Here is a 25979-nt window from a genome sequence, read left to right as displayed (position 1 = left end):
ACCCTGTGGACAGCGCTTGATTGGAGCCAATTTCATCCTACAACAGGACAATGACCCAAAGCACAACTCCAAATTATGCATGAACTATTTAGGGAAGAAGCCGGCAGCTGGTATTCTATCTGTAATGGAGTGGCCAGCCCAGTCACCTGATCTCAACCCTATTGAGCTGTTGTGGGAGCAGCTTGACCGTATGGTACGCAAAGAGTGCCCATCAAGCCAATCCAACTTGTGGGAGGGGCTTCTGGAAGTATGGGGGGAAATATCTCCAGATATGACGGTACTATATTTTCTATTCATTATGCAACTCATTTGATAAATAAAAGCATGATTTTTCATGGAAAAGACAAAACTGTCTGGGTGACCCCAAACGTTTGAACTGTAGCGTATACTTATTTATTTATTGACATATTTACACATACACACACAATTGGTATTGATGTAATTACACTGACCTGGAAAATCATATTACCAGGTGATGAATAATGCACGGTCAACACCATAAAACAAAACTCAACAACAATGGCGGCGAAATTGCATTTTTTTTTTACATTTTACCACACATGGAACTTTTTTAATTGTTTCCAATACATTGTATGGTGAAATGAAAGGTGTTTTTCAAAACGATTACTCGTCCCACTGAAAACAAGCACTCCTACCTCATACATCTATGTCAGTGAAAAAAACAAAAACTTATAGTTCTTAAAAAAGGAGAAGAAAACAAACTAACGTAAAAACAAAAAGTGGCTGTGGTGGGAAGGGGTTAAACTCTATTATAATCTGACATGACACTATCATTCAGTATTGTTTTCATTTCTCCCTTGTTTAGAGACTTGACGTTGCGAATATCATCCATGTCCGAGGATGTATCCATGCCGTGGGCTTGTGGTTAAATGATAATTTCGGGATCACGTTTGGTTTAGTAGTGGCGGTGCTGGCCCCTCAGGTAATGTAACATCGTGTCACCTGTGTTTGGTCATTTCCCCCTTTACCCATTGTATGTTATTGGAGCACTTCCAGCTTTTGTGGTGTTTCTTTAGGTGAAAATTGAATTTTTTTTTTATCTCCCAAACAGAACATTAAAAAATGGAAATCTAAACACCTAAATGTTATCTGTTAGCAAAGTTGCTATTTAAGTTGATTTAGTCCTAAACTGACATCAGAGCGACAATTCTTTTATAGCGCTACTCCAGCGTTTATTTGTTTTTTTTTATTTCCATGCTGGAATGGTGCTTTTAATCTAAGTCCTCTGCCCAGGTCTTATACTTACCCTCCAGTGTCTTCACCTTTTTTAGCATTGCTCCGGTTCCACATCGTCATTTTGTGCCTGTTACTTCTGATCGTCTGTAAGTCAGACGTTACACAAGTGTTTAATGCATGTCTATAAGAGCCAGAACGGGGCTCTCATAGAGTTACATTGAGTTGTGACCTCCGGCCGCTCCATGATACACTGGAGCTGCCAGCAGGTCACAATCTGATGTAGACCAGGTAGGTGAGGATAAGACTAGGTTCAGGGATCTTGGATTAGTAACAGACACCCTACATTCACCGGTGTGTCACTTATTTGTCAGAAAGGTTTCTTAAAAGGTTCTTCCACTATTTTCATAATGATGACTTACCGCAAGGATAGGTGATCATTATCACCGAGCACCGTCACTGATCAGCTGTTCTCAGCTGCAGCAGCGCCAGATGTGAGCAGTTGCAGCGTTGCATCAACTGTTTAGTGGTCACTTGACAAGTACTGTAGATCTGCTCCTAAGGCCACGTTCACATGTTCACAGGTATTTGCGCAGTATTTTACATCAGTAATTGTAAGTCAAAACCAGGAGCGGGTAAAAAATGCAAAAGAGGTGCCCAAGTTTCTATTATACTTTTCCTCTGACTGTTGGCCAAAAATACTGATGTACAATACAAAATTATATTGTGGTACCATGTTAGCCAGAAAAATCGATTGTAAATACCTATGCCCCAAAATGACAAAAGTATTCTAGGAGTGAATAAATGCTGATGTAAAATACTGTTCAAATACTGAAGGTGTGAACATGGCTTCAGAACGAGAGCATCAATATGAAAGTAGAGGAACAATCCTGTAATAGCTAAGCTGAAAGAGCTTATCCAGGACGCTTGTTTTTTTTACGATGAGCCCAGGAAATAGCATGGGCCAGCTGAGCACTGTCACTGACCCGGCGTCAGCTCAGCACTGTCACTGGCCCGGCGTCAGCTCAGCACTGTCACTGGCCCGGCGTCAGCTCAGCACTGTCACTGGCCCGGCGTCAGCTCAGCACTGTCACTGACCCGGCGTCAGCTCAGCACTGTCACTGACCGCTCTTGCCGATTTCTCAACCACTTCACATCAACACAGCAGCTCCTCCTCTTCCAGGCTCCTCTGTTGACGGGCACATAGTAAAAAGTAATTAAATAGTCCTGGGATAACTCCATTTAACCAGAGCACTGTGAGCGTAAGACTCATTGGTATTCTTGAGCTGTGGGCTTACTGTGCCCACACACAGTATTCCACTAATGATTGACAGATTTCTCCATATGATGCATGGGGAAATTATCAGCCAGCAGTGGGCGGGTGGAGTTATCTCACTGCTCATGAATAAAGGAGTACTCCTGAGCTCATCCACGTAATTGAGAGGACTTTTGAGCACACAACCTGATAAAGTGTGGTTTTAGAAAAAGTACATTATATTGACAGGTGACACATGATTGAAATTAGGGGATCTTCAGATAGGGCAGCATGAACCATGTGACAGATTCCCTTTAATTATGTAGCTATTAGCGTATCTTCTATAGATGGACAGGAGACCCAGTTGGTCAACCCCCATGAGATGCAGAACTACATTGTTAGCACAGACAGGAAATGTAAAATCCTGTAAAAGTTGCTTCCTTATATAAAAAGGGTCTACCAGCACTACAATGTTCTCAAATAATAGTTTATTTTGTATTATATTTATTTACTAGCTGTAGTACCCGACATTGCCCGGGATAACTAAAGGTGGTGTCACACACAGCGACGACGACAACGTCATTGCTGCTAAGTCGCCATTTTCTGTGACGTAGCAACGACCTCAACAGCGACGTCGCTGTGTGTGACACATAACAACGATCAGACCCCTGCTGCAAAATCGCTGCTCGCTCCTGAATGTTCCAGGTCATTTCTTGATCGCTGCTATCTCGCTGCGCCATGATAAGCTCAGCATCCTTGTGTTTGACACCGCAGCAGCGACGGTCGCAACGACGCTGAAGGCAGTGACGTAGGACTGAAGGCAGGACAAGGGCGTGTTTTTGCGCTGTATTTTGCAACGCCCCTATGACTCCGATTGGTGGTTACAACAGCGTTCCGATTGGGTACCTTGCCGAAGGCGTTACAGTGATTTCATTCTTTAAGTTCCATTCTTTGTTCCATGTAGTAGATTCTCTGTCTGGTGTCGCTAGTGTGTCGTTCTTTGTGGATCTGAATGAAATGAAATAAAATGAATGAAAGCACTACTGCGTCTTCCTTTATTTGGCACTGTCACCCAATCAGGCGCCACTGTAGTGATCACCAATCGGAATAGAGGGGCATGAAAAAAGGCAACACAAAGGCGCTGTAGCGATCACCAATCGGAACAGAGGGGCGTGAAAAGAGGCAACACAAAACATGTCTAGGGGTAAACACCACGCCTCTATCAAGGTCTGAGTCGTCGCATAGCAACGCGTGTGACACCGCACAACGACCGTGGAGGTGGCTATGATCGCTGCTCCGTCACTGCTTAAAATTACATGTTTGACGGCTTACTAGTGATCATCTAAGGTCGCTGTTACGTCACAGGAAAATGGTGACGTAACAGCAACGTCGTTGTCGTGTGTGAACCCAGCTTAAGTGTCTCTCCCACTCTGTTTGTCCTACTTTCTCTGTCTGTCTCTCTCTATCTCAATCACTCTCTGTGCGTCTATCTGTCTCTCTGTCTGTATCTCTGTGTCTCTCTGTCTCTGTCTCTCTGTCGCTATCTCTCTCTGTCTCGCTCTCTGTCTCTCTCTCTCTGACACATAAGCTTCTTATACTAAACGTCCTTTGTTGCCTACAATAAGCAATCAGAGCTCCCAATGACCTGTAGCAAAATAGAAGCAGAGCTGTGATTTATTGCTATAGGCCAACCTGATAAGTATCTAGGCTGTCAAAACAGGCAATATATTGCCTCCCACATCCAAACAGTATGTAAGCAGGGTTTTTGGCAAATAACTGAAAGCGCAAGGGTTACATTTTCCCCTCAAAACATAGTCTATGACGTTCCCTGAGTAAAAAGAGGCACCTGTGCAAAATTTCGTGATTGTAGATGTGACGGTGCAAATTCCTTTCGTGGACATACATACATACATACACTCAGCTTTATATATTGGATTAAAAGTCATAACCACACATACTAAAAATAATGAAAGAAAAAAAATAACAGTATAAAAATCAGTAAAAAATAAAAAGAAATTTTAACACAATAAAATATATATATATATATATATATATATATATATATATATATATATATATATATATATATATATATATATATAATCTAATATATAAAGCTCAGTGTGTGTATGTATGTATGTATGTCCGCTAAAGGAATCCGCACCGTCGCATTTACAATCACGAAATTTTGCACAGACACTCCATGTGTCTCAAGGAACGTCATAGACTATTTTTGGGTGGGAAAATTTAACCCCGCACTTTCCAGTTACTCTACAAAAATCCTGCAGCCATTAAACTGAATGGAGCTGGGAGCTGCAGGCTGTAAATAGCAACTGTCAGTGGTTGCTATAGGAACAAAATAAACTGTTAGTATAACAAGCTTATGTGTGTGGTAAAAAGATGTTGGTGATGAGACGGATAAAGAGAAACAGAAAAAGACAGAAAGAGACAGACGGGGAAAGAGAAAGACGGGGAAAGAGAAAGACGGGGAAAGAGAAAGACGGGGAAAGAGACAGACGGGGAAAGAGACAGACGGGGAAAGAGACAGACGGGGAAAGAGACAGACGGGGAAAGAGACAGCCCTGGAGAGAGACAGCCCTGGAGAGAGACAGCCCTGGAAAGAGACAGCCCTGGAAAGAGACAGAGCGGGAAAGAGACAGCCCTGGAGAGAGACAGCCCTGGAAGTGACAGCCCTGGAAAGATAGCCTGGCAAAGAGACAGCCCGGCAAAGAGACAGCCCTGAAAAGAGACAGCCGGGCAAAGAGACAGCCGGGCAAAGAGACAGCCGGGCAAAGAGACAGCCGGGCAAAGAGACAGCCGGGCAAAGAGACAGCCGGGCAAAGAGACAGCCGCCCAAAGAGACAGCCCTGGAAAGAGACAGCCCTGGAAAGAGACAGCCCTGGAAAGAGACAGCCCTGGAAAGAGACAGCCCTGGAAAGAGACAGCCTGGCAAAGAGACAGCCCGGCAAAGAGACAGCCCGGCAAAGAGACAGACCGGCAAAGAGACAGATCAGGCAAAGAGACAGATCAGGCAAAGAGACAGCTGGGCAAAGAGACAGCTGGGCAAAGAGACAGCTGGGCAAAGAGACAGCTGGACAAAGACAGCCGGGCAAAAAGACAGGCGAGCAAAGAGACAGCCCGGCAAAGAGACAGCCCGGCAAAGAGACAGCCCGGCAAAGAGACAGCCCGGCAAAGAGACAGATCAGGCAAAGAGACAGCTGGGCAAAGAGACAGCTGGACAAAGACAGAGGGGCAAAAAGATAGCCGGGCAAAAAGACAGGCGAGCAAAGAGACAGACAGGCAAAGAGACAGAGAGAGAGAGACAGACAGATACAGAGATTGAAACAGACTGATGCAAATACAGACAGAGAGATAGAAACAGACAGACAAGGAAAGAGACAGCGAGACAGACAGACAGAGACTGGGAGAGAGACAGAGAGACAGTTACTATCCCGGACAACGCCCGGGTACTACAGCTAGTATATGTATAAAAAATTCTAAACTGATAAACACAATTGAGAGAGAGCTATACATGAAATCCACAGGGTATTCATGAAAAACAAGTCATATACTAATACACTAAGAAAACCTCCACATTACACCACTGGGATAAACTTTATGTATTGATTGACCAAAATGATATCAGCTTAGGATATAATAATTCTGTATGTTTCTTTCTGTCTTGTTACTATAGTTGAGTGTTGTTTGAGTGCATTATGTGTCTCTTCTTACTGATCAGATATGGTTTTGGTGCATTTATGTGTTTTGGTAAGTTATTCTTAGATAGTTTTTAAGTTGCATTTTTGTTTTTACCGCTAAACAGTGCAACCCTGCTTGTGGCTGATATCAGTGAGGGTCCCACATTCGGCACCTTAAGCTCTGATATTGATGACCATCCCAAAAGATAGATCATCAGTATCATAACGGTGGAAAACCCCTTTAAATACTGTTAGAGTATGTAGTGCACCATAATCTCGTTAATACATGTGCACAATTGAAAGTTGGCGCTCTTTTGCCTCTCGCTCTTCTGATTGGCTGACACACAATTCCCGCTTTTTACTACCGAAACCACTATAACATATTGTATTACAATGTTGGTCCTTTTCTCCATGTGGGATGCCTGTGGTTGGTAGTGTACCCCTCGGTCCACCTGTATGTTTGCCCTTGTCTCTTGAGCCATACTGATCATGTGTTAGGTAGGTCCTTTAATCATATGTCGGAGATCTTAGGCTGTCTTCACAGATGGAATTTTCGCCTCTTTTTTTAAGTTACCATCATATATTTTATTTATTTGTAAAGACAAAGTGTGAATAGAGCCTTAAATTTTACATGTGTGATATGTATGTTAAATTACTTGATCTTCAAAAACTACAATAAAAATTATGTTCTCGAAGGTGCGGACGGTATACAGAAGGGGTTTTCTTTCACAGCTCATCTGGTATAAATAAAAGTTCATTTAAATTTGTGGTTTATGAAGAAGATTCATGGTATATTATTGCCTCGCTAATGTTCCTTTCTACTGTTGTTATATTTAATTTAAAGGGAATCTGTCAGAGGGATAAAAGCTGGTTGTACCTAGTTGGCGTCCTGTCTCTCTACAAATTTATTGATTATTCAGATGTAGGGCTGCGTGTTTAAAAGGTTCTTTGAGAAAAACCGTCTGTTGAATAATGTAAAGGCTGCTGACTGGCGCAGAGCAATCAGTTTGTGTGCGCATTCGCCCCTCCTGTGCTCGCTTCCAAGTCAAGACCAAAGTTGAGTTCTCTGCCCACGGAAGGGCAAACGCGGCACATGTGCCAGGCTTCTACTCATCCAAGCAAGTCCTAGAGTTTTGTAGGCATCATCCATGTCAATCAATGGACCAGGGTCAGTTTTAGTGAACCTTACATATCTGGATACACTCAGGATTATTCGCATTTGATGTTGAAGTCTTTTAAAGTACATTTTATGTGTCCATATATTTTGAGTGTATGTTTTTCTATGTATTTATATAGCTATGCAGTGCTGCATTTTAATTACTAAGTTGAGACAAATATTTTTAGGTCACATAGTCTAATGGAGAAAATCCTTCTGACATTGGGAAGGGGCCCGAGCCCACTCCACACATAGAGGGTGCCTGCTGTGTTAATAAGCCGGCATCTGCCTCTAAAGGGTGTTTACACACTGCGACATCGCTAACGATATATCGTCGGGGTCACGTCGATAGTGACGCACATCAGGCGCCATTAGCGACATCGCAGCATGTGACACCAATGAGCGATGATCAACGAGCGCAAAAACGTGAAAAATCGTTGCTCGTTCACACGTCGTCCATTTCCTTAATATCGTTGCTGCCACAGGTATGATGATGTTCATTAATCCTGCGGCAGCACACATCGCTATGTGTGACACCGCAGGAACGACGAACATCTCCTTACCTGCGTCCACCGGCAATGAGGAAGGAAGGAGGTGGGCGGCATGTTCCGGCCGCTCATCTCCTCCCCTCTACTGCTATTGGACGGCTGCCGTGTGACGTCGCTGTGACGCCGCAGGAACAGCCCCCTTAGAGAGGAGGCGGATCGCCGGCCAGAGCGACGTCGCAGTGAAGGTAAGTCCGTATGATGGGTGTTAGCGATGTTGTGCGCCACGGGCAGCGATTTGCCCGTGACACACAACCAACGGGGGCGGGTACGCTCGCTACTGATATGGGTGCCGATATCGCAGCGTGTAAAGTACCCTTAACAGCAGCGACCAAAGATAGCTCCAATCACTGCTGTTTAACAACTTAAATTGAATCTGTCAGCAGGTTTTTGATATGTAATCTGAGAGCAGCATCATGTCAGGGTAGAGACCCTTATTCTACCCATATGCCCCATAAATTCACTGTTTTATCAGCCGGAGATACTGGCTACTACAGGACTTGGTGTCTTGTTTCTCCTGGTCCAAACGTGCCCACAGTACTGAGTAACAGTTTTCTGTCAATATACAGTGTACACAGAATCTGCCACTCAATGGTGTAGGTGGAGTTATACAGGGCTCAACATTCTGAGCTCTGCTAAGTGACCAGCAGAAAATTGATTCTACCATAACTGATCAGTTGTGTGTGGGGTTGAACGAGGAGGCACAAGACACCTAGTCCTCTAGGGATAATCTCCTGGTGATAGGACACTGATTTTATTGAAACAGCAAAATACAGCCCAGTAAGTGACCCATCACTGGAATCGGGGCCTCTGTTCCTACATTATGCTGCTGTCAAATTAGATTGCAAAAAACTGCTGACAGATTCCCTTTGACGCTTGTAGGGTCAGACTTATTAATTGGTGGGGGCCTGATCTTTGAGATGAACGTGTGATGCCCCTGGACTATCAGGTCATCACAGGGTATTACACAATCTACCCTTCCGTGCAATATCCACCTCCCTCTTGGTTATGGGTCCCTAACCAAATGGTGTTGCCTACATCAGCTAATCAAATCCTAGATACACCCTGCACCACACCCACCAGACACACCAGTGGACGGCTTGAGTGGAATAGAGTCGCCCACCTGGTCGGGGAGGTGAGGAGTGTAGTCAGTCAGTTAGTGAGTGGTGGTGAGAGAGTAGCCCTCGAGCTGTGAGGAGCTCTGAGGAGATCTGGAGCGGGGACTCCCATAAAGAAGCTGTCTAGGTGGCACATAATGGTCTGGGCCTAGAGGAGTTGGATCCCCGGTCGCAGGGGATCATGGCAAGGGGCTCGGATCTGTCGAGCAGGACAGCCGGCGGCCTTGCACCATCACCGGGCTGGGACCTAGGCACGACGGGGTACGTGGACCCTAGGTCAGGGAGTAGCTGCATGCAACCCGATAATTTACCCGTGAAGAACTGAGTCTTCAAGATTCGTTCCCAACTGCTCCAAAATCGGGCACTAGCGCAACGAGGGGATAGGACTTTACATTCAAAATGGTCCAGAAAATCTCAAGCGTGAGCCCTGAGAGCAAGCTCCCATACTTAGCCACAGTGGGGAGCGGGACTCGGCAAGTTTCACACTACCGACACCAGAGAAGTAAACTTAGTGCCAAAAGGCAGGTCACGGATCACCAGACAGCACCATTGGGTACGGGACCCGAACTAGCTCACCTCAGCGACAGCGGTGTCCAGAGACTTAGTTTACCCAATTGTCGGTGTCTGCTTAATGGACTGAGTACAAGAGTGATCCCTGCATCCCACGACCTTATCCCCACACTGAGTCCAGGGGCATTCCCCCTACCCGTGGAGGGCTACGACACCTTGCTGCCTCATTCCATCATCCCCGGGTACTCCCAACTGCACCACGGGTGGCGTCATGAACTCTATAATCCCTTGTAAATACCCCCTTCATTTGAGTGGCCGCACTACCCCGGGATTCGGAGACCCTCTTGCCACTGAGAACCCGGATCCGAGCAGCTCGGCTGCTTCCATGGGGGCGGCACACACGCTGATCAGCAGAATTGGGCACTTTTATCCCCATTGGAATGGATCGGCAGTGCAGATGCTTGACCACCATCATTCTCTATGGGGTTACCAGAAAAAGCGGAGTACAACACTCAGCAGCCCCATAGGGAATGAGTGGAACGGTGGTTGAGCATGTGCACTGCCGCTCCATTCTAACAGAAATAAAAGTGCCCCAATCTGTTGATCAGTTCAGGTCCCAGAGGTTGGACCCCCACCAATCCATAACCTATTAACTAGTCCATGGATAGGTGATAACTTGTTTTCACAGGACAACCCCTCTAACTCATCACTGACATGACAATTCCTGCACATCTCCCGGGCTGCTCAGAGCCATTTCTGTGTAAAGATGACTCTTTTTCTGATATCTGTATATATAACCATTCTGTTTTATCCCTTTTTTGTCACAGGCACTAGGTATTGCATTGTCCTATGTGTTCTGGAGAAAACTCAAGCACATTTGTGCTTTTGATGAAATAGACTTCAGATTCCTGAAAATGAAAGACTTTAACTTCAAGGAGCTGGACCTGAGCGGCGCTGGCTGCTGTCTCTGCCTCCCACGGGAAGGAGGCTACCTCCCAGTCAACATGGACAGCGACGATGAAAAGCCGAGCTAGAAGATTATTCGGCAAATCCAAATCCCTTTGGGAACTGATAGCCGCCACACACCGGGCGGTGACTTTTAAAGGGATCGTCTGAGAATTTAAAGCAGTTGCCTGTTTTATGCTCAGAAACAGCGCCACTATAGGCTGCGCCTGGTATTGCACAGCCCCACTCACTTGATCTCAGACCACCCCTTTAGCATCACTCGAGAACCAAACTCCTTACAATAATCTGTGCTCCTGGTAAGGGCATAGAAGATTATTATAATGCAATAACAAAGGAAGTAACTTGATGCCCACGTACCCGCGACACCGGCGGCGTACAATGTTTACATGTTTGTGTAATAACTTCAGTATATGTTTTTAGTTACAAGGGCTTCACCGTACATTGTGCTCCCGTGTAAACTATTTTATAAGTTTAACTTATAATTGATTTGCATAAGAAATAATTATTTTGTTGTGAAGCCCATGTTCTGAGCAGGCTCATGTATTGAGCTTGTAGGTTTTTGCAACTTGGCTTAAAGTTGTTGCCTAAGATCACAAAATCATGGCTGCTTCCAAACACAGTGGCACATCTGTCCATAAGTTGTGTCTCATATTGTAGTTTTGATCATTGAAGTGAATGGAGCTGAGCACTAATACTGATCAAAACCTGGGGACATGCGTGCCACTGTTTTTGGAAGCAAGTAGCCAGGTCTTCCAAATTCTGTGCAACCTTTAAGTCTTGTAAGCACCAATACTGAAATGTGGACTGTAACCCTGGGGTATGTTTTTAGATATAGAACGTAAGTACTTTATGGCATACTAGTCATCCAAGGCACTTTCTGAGCCATTAGTATTAGTGTCAGAAGAAGACAATAACTTATGGACACTGGTACACAGACTGTACAGTGTTTTGGTTTTTTTTTTACCACTTATTATTTTTTTATGTTTTCTTCCAAACATAAAGAAGATGTATATAGAATGATGGGAAAGGATCTTCCATTTTTTTATTCTTCAAGCGGCACCTCTCCAATCTATGGGTTATGTCAATAATTACAGCCTAATCCATTCACTCATATTGGGAAGACTTGAAAAATGGTAAATGACCAATGAACACTTTCTGGAAAAATAGTTGAGCTTTTTTTCCTTTCCTGACAACTGCCATGGGTGGCACTACTGTCCCTATGTACACCCTTTTGTATATGTTATATACTATGCTCATGTACAATATTAGTTATTGTGTCTTTAGTCAGCTACCAGTCCAGGTACGATGACAGGGACAAAAAAATGAAATGGTTTGCCTTTCGACAAGAGGATATGCCATAAATATCTGTCCTGGCGCATAAGCCATCTGGCGATATTAAAGTGGACCGTCACCAGATATGGCGAGTATACGTTGCGGCCACCACCATCTCTTATCTACAGTATTCCAGAATACTGTATATAAGAGCCCAGGCAGAGCTGTAGAATGTAAAAAAACACATTTATTACTTTTATAATATTCACCTAGAGGGCGGTCTGGTCCGATGGTTATCACTGCTCTGCGGTCCAGCGCCTCCTCTCTGCTGCGATCTCTGTCCTTCTTCTACCCAGCCCAGTGTGAATGACACGTCTTCGTCATCCACCCAGGCCAGCATTGCGGTCCTGTGCAGGCGCACTTTAATCTGCCCTGCTGAGGACCAATCAAAGTACTGTAATGCGCAGGCGCAAGAGAAGGTTAAAGACTGCTCGCGCATGCGCACTACAGTACTTTGATCTGCTCTGAGCAGGGCAGATCAAAGTGCGCCTGCGCAGGACCTAAATGCCAGCGAGTGTGGATGACATAGGACCCGTTATTCACATGAGCCTCAGAAGAAAGAAGACGGCAATCACCACACCGGACCAGCCCTTAGGTGAGTATTAGAAAAGTGATTTTTACGTTCTACACAGCAGCCTGTGCTCTTATATACAGTATTCTAGAATGCTGTATATAAGGGCTTACTGGTGGTGGCCGCAGCTTACAGTCTCCAAATATAGTGACAGGTTCCCTTTAACTGCAATGGGAGTTCCAAAACAAGTGCACAGTCATTTCTCCTCTCACCAGCTAGAACAGGAGATGAAGTGACCCCTGATGTCAGGATAGGTGGGGTCTACATACAGTTAGGTCCAGAAATATTTAGATAGTGACAAGTTATGGCATTTTAGCTGTTTACCCAAACATATTGAAGATATAGTTCTATAATCAATATTAGCTTAACACTAGAACTACCGCATATTTCATAAAACCTATAGCTACCACTAACGGATTTTAGCATTACCATTTTGACCCCCATTCAAAAGTACAGGCTCTGGAGTAAAAATAACTTTTTTGCCATCATCCCCTCCAGAATCTTCAGTATGGTCAATTATATCATGTTACTGCTTGACTCTGATTCTTCGGAAATGTCATGAGGAAAATATTCTTCATCAGACTCTGGATCTATTTGCTCCTGATTTTCTTCTTCTGACTCGTTTTCAGATCAATTCTGAAGACATTTCAAAATTTTGTTGTTTGTTAGACCTATTTGCTTCAACTATACGTTGTAAAAAGTGACCTGTAAGGGTTACTTTGTACACTACGACATCGCTGGTGCAATGTCTGTGGTGTCAAATCGAAAGTGACGCACTTCCGGCGTCGCTGTCGATATCTGAGTGTGTAAATCCTTTTTGATACGATTAACGAGCGCAAAAGCGTCATAATCGTATCATCGGTGTAGCGTCCGACATTTTCATAATTTCGCTGCAGTGACGGTACGATGTTGTTCCTCGTTCCCCTGCGGCAGCACACATCGCTGTGTGAGAAGCCGCAGGAGCGAGGAACATCAGCTTACCTGCGTCACCGCGGCTCACGCCAGCTCTGCGGAAGGACGGAGGTGGGCGGGATGTTTACGTCCCGCTCATCTCCGCCCCTCCGCTTCTATTGGCCGCCTGCCATGTGACGTCGCTGTGATGCCGAACGACCCGCCCCCTTAGGAAGGAGGCGGTTCGCCGGCCATAGCGACGTCGCAGGGCAGGTATGTATATGTGAAGCTGCCGTAGCGATAATGTTCGCTACGGCAGCTATCATAAGATATCGCTGCTGTGACGGGGGCGGGGACTATCGCGCTCGGCATCGCTGCCATCGGCTTGCGATGTCATAGTGTGCAAAGTACCCCTAAGAGCGCAGAAGTAAGAAAATTATACTGTATAGTTGTAAGTTTAACTGTAATGTTTGCTACTGAAGTGCAGACAGAAATCACTAGTAGAGACAAGGATTAAACATGTCTACACAATTTTAGACAAAACCAAATGGTGAATCATCCCTGATATGCAATGATACAATTATACTGTACAACTAGGGAGAAGCACTGTGATTTTCTATACTTTGTAATATTAGGTGTATTGTCTACCACTACTTCTTTGTATGGGGTCAAATTGACCCCTTTGGTACTTATAGGTATGTATTGTAAAATCTGGGCCCATGAAAAATGAATTCATTTTTGTGTCCTAAAATATTCACTACCACAAATAAATAAAAGTCACAAAAACTAACAACTCATTAGTTAAAATTTTAGAAAAATAAATAGCAAAAGGGTCAAAATGACCCCTCTTCTTGCAGACTCTCAGCTTTAATTTGAGGGTATTCACTTCCTAATTGGAATAAGGGTTTAGGAATTACAGCTCTTTAACATATAGCTGCCTCAATTCAAGGGACCAAAAGTAGTTTGACACATATCTCAAAAGATCATTAATGGGCTGCATGGGTTATTCTTTCATTAGTCCATCATCAATTAAGCAGGTAAAAGGTCTGGAGCTGATTCCAGGTGTAGCATTTGCATTTTAAAGCTGTTAATGTGAAGCCACAACACGTGGTCAAAGCAGCTCTCAATGGAAGAGAAAAAGGCCAAACAGAAGGCTGAAAAAAAAGAAAAAATCCAACAGAGAGATAGTAGAAATATTAAGAGTGACCAAATCAACTGGTTTGGTACATTCTGCAATAAAAAAAAGCAAACTGGTGAGCTTGGGAACTTAAAAAGGCCTGTACATGCATGGAAAATAACAATTTTCGATGATCGCAGAATCATTTCCATGGTGAAGAATAACCGCTGGACAACATCCACCCAAGTGAAGAACACTCTCCAAAAAGTAGGTGTCTCAGAATCTGACGACAATAAAGAGAAGATTCCATTAGAGCAAAACAGAAGGTTCACCACAAGGTGCAAACCATTAGTCAGCCTTAAAAATACAAAAGGCAGATTAGACCTTGCAAAAAAGAAACTAAGGAAGCCAGTTCAGTACTGGAGAAGCCTTCAGTGGACACATGATACTAAGATTAGCCTGTACCAGAATGATGGAAACAAGGAAGTATGAAGAAGGCTTGCAACGGCTGATGAGCCAAAGCATAACACATCCTGTGTTAAACATGGTGGAGGCAGTTTGATGGCTGGGCATGCATGGCTTCCAATGGCACTGGGTCACTAGTGTTCATTGATGGTGTGACTGAAGACAGAAGCAGCCGAATGAATTCTGACATGTACAAGGCCATACGTTTTGCTCAGATTCAACCAAATACAGTAAGATTGATTGAACGGCGTTTCACAGTAGAGATGGACAATGACCCAAAACACACTGCGAAAGCAGCCCAGGAGTTTTTAAGGCAAAGAAGTGGAATACTCTGCAATGTGTAAGTCAATTACCAGATCGCAATCCAATTGAGCATGCATTTCACATACTTAAAGGGATATTCCCATTTCCAAGATCGTATCCCAATATGTAGTAGCTGTAATAATAATATTACAAAATACCTCCATTTAGAAATGTAGTATAGTTCTCCTGATATAGCCTTGTCTCTTACCTCATGTGCAGGGCATTGCAGCTTAGGTATCCATGGTTATGTTCACTCATATAGTGCCAGTTAGTTGCTCTTGTTTGTAGCCATGGATACCTAAACTAATGCAATGTCCTACACGTGAGGTAAGTGATATGGCTATATCAGGAGAACTATACTACATTTCTAATTGGATGTATTTCCTAATACTATTACGCCTACTACATGTTGGGACAGGATCTTGGAGATAGGAATACCCCTTTAAAACAAAACTTAAGTCAGAAAGACCCACAAGCAAACAACAAATGAAGTCAGCGGCAGTAGGTGCTGGAAAAGCATCACAAAGGAGGGAACCCAACATTTGTGACGTCCATGGCTTCCAGACTTCAGGCAGTCCTTGCCTGCAAATGATTCTCTACAAATATTAACCTCTTTACGACCAATGACAAATAGGTACATCATTGGTCGTGTCTCTGACTTTGATATGGGCTCACGCACTGAGCCCACATCTTTCCCCGCATATGTTGGCTGATCTGATCAGCTGACAGGTGCTTGTGGATCAAAGATCCACCCACGCGTGTTAACACGTTAGATTGTGCTGTCCATCTCTGACAGCGCAATCTACACACGCCGGCGGGGATCGCGCCATTCCCTGCCGCCATCGATGGCTCTGTGATGTGATCACAGGTTGCCGATGGGTTGTCATGACACCGAGGGGTCAGCTGATTACCACTGTCACGACTGACTTCTTGTAAACACCGGCTGAGCGCCTGCATTCACAGTAGATGATCATTTGTGCTGGGAATGGCTCTGTACACAAGCAATTAGAGAGTGCAGGCTTCACGTCCCCTCAGGAGACTAGTAAAAAAAATAAGTGAAAGAAAAAGTTTTAAAAAAATAAAAAACCACAAAAGTGAAAATCACCCCCTTTTTGCCCCATTGAAAATAGAACAATATATAATCTCCACTTTCAGAAATGTGGGTCTATCAAAATATTAAATAACTTAATCCGATCAGTAAACTGCGTAACTGAAAAAATCAAAACCGCAAAATTATGGGGGGGTTTTGCCGCAACATTGCAATAAAAATAATAACAGGTGATCAAAACATCACATATACACCAAAATGTTAGAATTAAATACGATGGTTCAAGATGCAAAAAATAAGCCATCGCTGACCCCTCGATCTTGAAAAATGAGAATGGTACAGGTCTTGGAAAATGACGACAAAAGCGATATTTTTTTTTTCCAAATGTCTGAATTTTTTGCACGATTTAGATAAAAGTAAAACTATAGATGTTTAGTATTTATGAACTCGTACTGGCCTGGGAAATTATACTGCCAGATCAGTTTTACCGCACAGTGAACATGGTAAATTAAAAAAAAAAAAATATTGTGCAATTGCACTTTTTTTTGCAATTTCACTGCACTTGAAATTTATTCCCATTTTTCAGTACAATATGGGGCAGAATGAATTGTGTCCTTCAAAAGTACAACTCGTCCCGCAAAAAACAAGCCTATAGCATATGGCTAGAGTGACGGAAAAATAAAACAGTTATGTCTCTTTGAAAAAAGGGAGGAAAAAATGGAAAATCGCCGAAGGGTGAAATTGTTAATGACTGCACTGAGGACTATGAGGAACGCTTAGCTGTATACAAGAATTAGATGTGGTAAATCAAGATCAAGTAGACATTGAAATTTTAAAGATTTTTCACTTTAAGGTGTAACCATATGCCATATGTAATCATATCTTCACTATAACATACAGCATATAACATACAGGCAAAGAAAGGCACAACCACCATATAACATACAGCCAGAGCAAGGCACGACCATCGTATAACATACAGCCAGAGAAAGACACGACCACCATATAACAAACAGCCAGAGAAAGGCACGACCACCATATAACATATAGCTGGAAAAAGGCACGACCACCATATAACATACAGCCAGAGAAAGGCACGACCACCATATAACAAACAGCTAGAGAAAGGCACGACCACCATATAACATATAGCTGGAAAAAGGCACGACCACCATATAACAAACAGCCAGAGAAAGGCACGACCACCATATAACATATAGCTGGAAAAAGGCACGGCCACCATATAACATACAGCCAGAGCAAGGCACGACCACCATATAACATATAGCTGGAAAAAGGCACGACCACCATATAACATACAGCCAGAGAAAGGCACGACCACCATATAACATACAGCCAGAGAAAGGCACGACCACCATATAACATACAGCCGGAAAAAGGCACGACCACCATATAACATACAGCCGGAAAAAGGCACGACCACCATATAACATATAGCTGGAAAAAGGCACGACCACCATATAACATACAGCCAGAGAAAGGCACGACCACCATATAACATACAGCCAGAGAAAGGCACGACCACCATATAACATACAGCCGGAAAAAGGCACGACCACCATATAACATACAGCCGGAAAAAGGCACGACCACCATATAACATACAGCCGGAAAAAGGCACGACCACCATATGACATACAGCCGTAGAAAGGCACGACCACCATATAACATACAGCAAGAAAAAAGCACGACCACCATATAACATACAGTAAGAAAAAGGCACGACCACCATATAACATACAGTTGGAGAAAGGTACGACTTTGAAGCCTCAGTGTCTGATTGCCATGTCTCACATATAATACTGAGGCAGCAGAGGGACTGTTGGACCTTCTTGTTCTCCAGGGTCTGGGTACGACTGCTACCTCTGCACTCGTGTAGTTATACATCATTTTTATAAGTATCTTTCATCATCTTAGAGTAAAATATTAACACTACTACCCACAAATCCAACATTTGTTTTAACCTCTTAAGGCAGGCCATGTCTACACTTATTTTTGCCTTCCTTAGATCATTTGAACTAAGTCATAAACGCCCACTGCTCTTGTCTAGTTGAGCTTGATGGCCTTATAACTTTTTTTTTTTACCATACCACATAACATCATTCTTTTATAAAATACTGTAAGCTGATTTTCCAATTTTCGTTTTCCTCCAGAAAAGAACATATAAGGGTTAATATTTCTCATTATGTGATTGAAGGATTTTCATAGGGAAAGTTAATAAAGGGACTAATAACTAGAAAATGACCTACAATGGATTGTGGCTCTTGGTTATTGGATTTCAGACCATGATGTACAGACCGGCCCCGTTCTCCTGACCCAAACTCTTCAGCCTAACTGGCTATTGAATTGGCGTCCTGAGATCGGCAACCAGTTTGTACAGCACAGTCCATATTCACACTGTGTTTACCGGACATATGAATGAAACCCAATTCTAGTCTTAGAGATCAACCTTTAACCAGTTTAGCCAAAGTTACAATATTGTCAATATCAGGTTATTTTCTATCAAAGAAATATAAATTAAAAAAATACATGAAATGATAAGGGTAATTTTGCTGAGCATATATAGCGCATAGGAACCTCAAACCAGTTCCTAAAAGAAATCCAGTGTATCCCAGTTTACCGTTACTAGATCTCTTGTGTCCTGGATATATTCCACATAGATTTTCTTAATGGCTTCCATCATGTGTAATCTTTGTCATGGAAAAAGAAAAAGTATTTGTTTGGGATGATTTTTTTTAATGTTATGAATTAGAATACTGTTTGTGTTTTGACCGGTGTGTGAGTTATGTTAGGTAGTTTTTATTTATGAAGAATTGAATTTTTTTTACATGGTTTTTATATGGATAAATAAAGCAAATCTATTGGCTGATCACGGTTTGGATACAAGTTTCTCATTGTCTTTTTATATTTGTGAATGAGACTGAATGAAGAAATATATAAAAAAGGTTAAGACCCTGCGTCCCCTTACAGGTGCTCTGGAGGAAAACAATGTCAAAGAAAAGAAGAACTCCGCCACACTACCCCAATTAATGTAGAAACAAAAAATTCTTTAAACTAGAAATTTTTTTTTTTTTTTTTGTTTGGAGGCAGTATATCAAATTTTTACTAGCAGTCCTACCTTCATTAAGTATTTAAAACATCAATATTTATTAGATTAATTTAAAAGTACAAAATAATCCCACACCGTGAGTGAATACACGCAACAAAAACAAAACAAAAAATCGGACACAATGAGGCCACAAGTGGGGACCCCCTTTTATATACGGAGTTTTTGTGGAAATCTCGGTACTGTTTATCTAGATTAGGGCAACAGGTTTAAATGCACCCTAAATCTGTCTGTCCGCTACCTGTCAATGGAGATATAACTTATGTTACACGCACCCTAAAGTTAAAGAGGTGCCCCCATTCCACGACGGCTAGCCCTTTGTAGCTGCCCCTAAGCTCCCTCACTAGTACAGATACAGGTAGCTTAGATGTTCAAATAATTAGTTCAATAGAGAGGTCTGCCTATACCTGAATTGGTGAGGGAGTTTAGGGACAGCTTCCAAGGGCTAGCCGCCGTGGAATGGGGGCACCTATTTAACTTTAGGGTGCGTGTAACGAAAGTTATATCTCCATTGACAGGTAGCGGACAGTTTGAGGTAGGGGGCATTTAGACTCCGTTACCTTAATCTGAATAGACAGTACTGATAGTTCTATAAATGTGGAGGTCTCCAATTGTGGCCTCATTAGGTCTTTTTCGGACTGTGCTCATGTATTAAGCTGCCGCGAGAGTATTTAAGTTAAGTGACCTCTCTATTGAACTAATTATTTGAACATCTAAGCTACCTGTATCTGTACTAGTAAGGGAGCTTAGGGGCAGCTACAAAGGGCTAGCCGTCGTGGAATGGGGGCACCTCTTTAACTTTAGGGTGCGTGTAACATAAGTTATATCTCCATTGACAGGTAGCGGACAGACAGATTTAGGGTGCATTTAAACCTGTTGCCCTAATCTAGATAAACAGTACCGAGATTTCCACAAAAACTCCGTATATAAAAGGGGGTCCCCACTTGTGGCCTCATTGTGTCCGATTTTTTGTTTTGTTTTTGTTGCGTGTATTCACTCACGGTGTGGGATTATTTTGTACTTTTAAATTAATCTAATAAATATTGATGTTTTAAATACAAAAAATTCTTTGCAATCAAAGTTATCCTTTATTATGTAGAAAATGTTATTGAAAGTCCACACAAGTTATGTAGGAAACATTATTGAAAGTCCAAACAAGACGTTTCGACCAATTCGGTCTTCATCAAACAGGACTATCTTTGTGAAACAGGAAGAGGTGAGTACAAGGTCAGAGATGCAGCACAGTGAGTTTCAAGAACGAATCTATCCTGAATATGTAAAAAAATTCAGATAGACCTGTATCAGGTTTAATAAAGGACTATGAGAAGAAAACCTACTGTTGTAAAGGTGAATAAACACCAAGTTGTTTAAGAATTAACGGCTGGAGGTCCAGGTAATGGGTCCAGGTAATAGTCTGACTCAGACCACCGTTAGTGCACAATAACATCACCGGCGCTCGCGATTTGAAAACAGTGCTGTCCTGCGATAGTGCCACTGCGCATGCGCGAGACCTCCAAAGCACTGCGGAAGCTGAGAGCGGTGGCCTCATCTATGTAAATGAACACTGGGGCACGTCGAACAGCGGCAGGATGGGGGATAACAGACAAAATACAGCCCGCCCATGGGACCAGCAAACCTCATTACCATAGCAAAAGGTAATATTTTATAAAGTTATTATGTAGGTCTGAATGGGAGGCCAATAGCACCTTTCTAGAATGCAGCCCAGGAGCTGCAGAAGGGGATTCTTTTAGTTTAATAGCGAAAATTCTAGTGACAGGTTCCCTTTAAAAGAGGGCAGGAGCTGTAGAGTTTGTGTGGCTGTGAATTGATACATACAATGCTACTGCACTGCACCTTTTCCAGCTGCCTTTACCTTACTTAATTCCTAAAAGAACTACAAAAACAGGATGACAGTCCCACCTGTATATTTTTCATACTGAGCAAAAATTCTGAAACCAAGGCTAGTCTGAGACAGTGTGCTTTTCTAGCTTGTGAGACTGACAAATTATTATCAACTTTTTGTATCTCTATAGCTATATATATATATATATATATATATATATATATATAATTATTTTTTTTTACAAAAGACAAAAGTAAAGGTGTGCATGTTCCAAAAATGATCCCCAAATTTTTGCACACATTTTAATAATCAAATTTTACACCTGTACATCATTCATCTCAATCACAGCAGGATGATTTTACCTCTGAGTCAATGGGATACGCTGGGGAATGAAACACAGCGCATAGAGCAGGGGTGGGCAATTAATTTTCCCATGGGGCCGCATGAGAAATTGGGATGGTTTTAGAGGGCCGGACTAATATAATTAACTCAGTTCTACCCAATATACTACATCACTACACCTCCCCCATATACTACACCTGTAATATACTACATCAGTACACCCCTAATTACACCTGTAATATACTACACCCCTATATACACCTGTAATATTCTACATCAGTACACCCCTATATACACCTTTAATATACTACACCCCTATATACACCTGTAATATACTACACCACTACACCCCTATATACACCTGTAATATACTACACCACCACACCCCTATATACACCTGTAATATACTACACCCCTATATACACCTGTAATATACTACATCACTACACCCCTATATACACCTGTAATATACTACATCACTACACCCATATATACACCTGTAATATACTACATCACTACACCCCTATATACACCTGTAATATACTACATCACTACACCCCTATATACACCTGTAATATACTACATCACTACACCCCTATATACACCTGTAATAAACTACTGTCCACCACTACACCCCTATATACACCTGTAATATACTACATCACTACACCCCTATATACACCTGTAATATACTACATCACTACACCCATATATACACCTGTAATATACTACATCACTACACCCCTATATACACCTGTAATAAACTACTGTCCACCACTACACCCCTATATACACCTGTAAAATAACAACATCACTACACCCCTATATACACTTGTAATAAACTACTGTACACCACTACACCCCTATATACACCTGTAATATACTACATCACTAGACCCATATATACACCTGTAATATACTACATCACTACACCCCTATATACACCTGTAATAAACTACTGTCCACCACTACACCCCTATATACACCTGTAATAAACTACTGTACACCACTACACCCCTATATACACCTGTAATATACTACATCACTACACCTCTATATACACCTGTAATATACTACATCACTACACCCCTATATACACCTGTAATAAACTACTGTCCACCACTACAGCCCTATATACACCTGTAAAATAACAACATCACTACACCCCTATATACACTTGTAATAAACTACTGTACACCACTACACCCCTATATACACCTGTAATATACTACATCACTAGACCCATATATACACCTGTAATATACTACATCACTACACCCCTATATACACCTGTAATAAACTACTGTCCACCACTACACCCCTATATACACCTGTAATAAACTACTGTACACCACTACACCCCTATATACACCTGTAATATACTACATCACTACACCTCTATATACACCTGTAATATACTACATCACTACACCCCTATATACACCTGTAATATACTACATTACTACACCCCAATATACTACACCTGTAATAAACTACTGTACACCACTACACCCCTATATATTACACCTGTAATATAATCACTACACTCCTATATACACCTGTAATATACATCACTACACCTATATACTACACCTGTAATAAACTACTGTACATCGCTACACCCCTATATACTACACCTGCAATATAATCACTACACCCCTATATACACCTGTAATATACTACATCACTACACCCCTATATATACCTGTAATAAACTACTGTACACCACTACACCCCTATATACACCTGTAATAAACTACTGTACACCACTACACCCCTATATACACCTGTAATAAACTACTGTACACCACTACACCCCTATATACTACATCTGTAATATACCACATCACTACACCCCTATATACACTACACCTGTAATATACATCACTACACCCCTATATACACTACACCTGTAATATACATCACTACACCCCTATATATACACCTGTAATATACATCACTGCACCCCTATATACACCTGTAATATACATCACTGCACCCCTATATACACCTGTAATATACATCACTACACCCCTATATACACTACACCTGTAATATACCACATCACTACACCCCATGTACTACACCACTATATCCACACCATATACTACACCTGTAAAACTACACTACACCCCCAGTATTAGTCACCAGTTCCCCCCCTCCCCCATTGTCCCCTCCTCAGCTTATTAGTCACTACTTACCTCTCCCTTGTTATTGTCCCCGTCCTCAGGCACTTCAGTACGGGCCCCCTGCTCAGCTGCTTCTTCTCTTGTACTGGCCCTGGCTGCGCTGCTGCTGGTCTTGTACGGGTCCCCGCCGCTGCTTCTCTTCAGGCCCCGGCTGCTGCAGCTTCTTCTCCTGCCGGGCGGGAACTTTTGAAATGACACACGCGCGCCATACTGACAACATCAGAGCGCGTGCGTGTGTCACAAAGAAAGGTGCCGGGCAGGGAACAGAGGAGGGATTCCTGCGTTCCGCTGCCTACACTGTGCGGAGCTGCAGGATCGCTCCCTGCCCGGCACGCAGCAGCCTGACTCCACTGTACCGGATGAAGACGGGCGGGCCGGTCACAGACAGTAGGCGGGCCGGATGTGGCCCGCGGGCCGCCCCTTGCCCAGGTCTGGCATAGGGTCTTATCTGGTGGTGAATGGGAATAAAGAGATAATAGGTATGCTCATATGGTAGAAGTAAAAAAGCTCATGTAATGTAAGACTGTTGCAGATCCAAGAGCAATGGAGATGAGAATAATGAATAAATAAATGGACCTTTTTTGCGCTGCCCTTCTGATAAAAGGTAGATGATGATGAGTCCACAATCAGAAGAGTTATTAGCAGTCGTGGATTACTTCAACGCGTTTCTAAGCCTACAACGGCTTCATCATCAGGAAAAGACCACATGTTGTTTAATATTCTTACCACTGACAGTGACACCATCAGTTTCAGTCAGTGTTCATAGTACACCTCTACCAAAAAGCACAGATTCATTAAAGCTTTCATGATGGCATTCTGGAGTAAACGTTTTGCAAAATCGCTAGGAGTTGTGACTTTGGCATTTTCATGGTAGTTTCTCCCAGCTCTGATACAACTCGTCACAAGATTTTTGGCAGAAATTGGAGTGAATTCTCTTGGTAGGAAACTGTGGAGGACTGGACCCCTTCAGAGAGATGTGGCAAAGGGCAAAAATTATTCTAAAACCTGGTCTTCTAAAACGTTGGTCTTCAACGGCTCCCAATATTCTTTAGGTCTCAGTTTTGTCTTCATTTTTTATGTAAATGAGATAATTTTGGGCATCATCTGGGGTGAATTTTCCAAGTAGAACCCAGTGCAGATCTAATTGAGCTCCTGAGTAATGAAGGGCAGAGCAACTTTATGTAGTGAACAGAAATTCTTGATATTCCTCTAATACAATTCTCTTTAATGAAATTTGCAATATTTGTATAAAGTTTTTTGGAGTAAAGAAAAATTCCCTGGCAGGACCCTGCACGGGACTAGGCTCTTGCCCATAACTGGGAATATAAAAGGCTCTACTACTGTTACTTTAGTTTTACTCACGATGAAACAAATATCAAGTCATTTAGGAGACAGATGGATCTTACGCAATGCTGTCAGATACAGTACACCTTCAAGAGATGGTGAAACTAAACAATGTACTTAAGGCATAACTTCTTCACAGAATTCAAAATAATTTATTTTACATTAGTAATGGCTCATTCTCTTGGTGATGGAGTATCAGTTGCCAGTTCTTCAGCTACAACAGCTCAATTCTCAATACCTGTTCTTAAATCAATAGTACCATATGTTGGCCCTCAATCACTTGGATGGAGAGGGTAACAGAACCCTGATTCTCGGTTTCTCATGGTCTGGACCTGATATTACCCACTGAGAGTAGGATCCAAAGTTGATAGGACACTTCGACAGTGTTGTTGCCTCAAACATTGATGGATATCATCAAGTCCAGATCCCTTTGCACATCATTTATAAAATGCAGGGTCAATGCACCACAGTCCTGAGTTGGTGAATCCTGAGTTGGCCCCATACAGCAAATTTCAGTTGTTCTCATGGACTTACATGCAGTACAGTGACAGACTAACATGCCTGATCACAAAGCACTAAGTGAGATAATTTTGTGGACTTTTTATGTTAGAAAGCAAGAAAATCATCTCTACTGAATATAAAGTATATGTGAGTCCAATCTCATTAGGTAACAACAGCTAAAGGCATTCTACTCCTAGTACAATGAGTCCCATTAGGCTGAGATAATAAAACATTACTTAAAAAGCCTGAGATATGTTCACTATGAATAAACAATTTAATAAATTACTGTATTACATTACAAGCTAAGTAACTTGGATGCTTCTATTTATAACAGCATTAGTGTTACTGTAAGTGTGAGGAGGTTTTATACACTGATGAGCAAAAGGGTAACGATGTTTTACTTTCAGGACCCATATCTCACCATCCACTACAGCTTCGATCATCAGACTACCTTCATTTTATAC

The 25979-nt window shown here is 42.4% G+C and overlaps 1 protein-coding gene across 3 annotated transcripts in view; it reads left to right on the top strand.

The window, feature by feature from the left end:
• LOC142304100 (tetraspanin-15-like) overlaps window positions 1-12115 on the top strand; it is a 262757-nt gene extending 250642 nt beyond the window's left edge. For 2 of the 3 annotated variants that reach the window (XM_075346136.1, XM_075346134.1), the window contains 2 exons: window positions 827-943; window positions 10304-12115. In XM_075346136.1, coding sequence (XP_075202251.1) covers window positions 827-943; window positions 10304-10510 — 324 coding nt within the window. In that variant the 3' untranslated portion in view covers window positions 10511-12115. The remainder of the gene's footprint in view (window positions 1-826; window positions 944-10303) is intronic. The other variant, XM_075346135.1, reaches the window with a different exon arrangement.
• The last annotated feature ends 13864 nt before the right edge of the window (window positions 12116-25979 follow it).

This window comes from Anomaloglossus baeobatrachus, chromosome 4 (genome assembly GCF_048569485.1).
Source record: "Anomaloglossus baeobatrachus isolate aAnoBae1 chromosome 4, aAnoBae1.hap1, whole genome shotgun sequence".
Taxonomy (NCBI): Eukaryota; Metazoa; Chordata; class Amphibia; order Anura; family Aromobatidae; genus Anomaloglossus; species Anomaloglossus baeobatrachus.
This window is presented reverse-complemented; position numbering and strand designations above follow the sequence as displayed.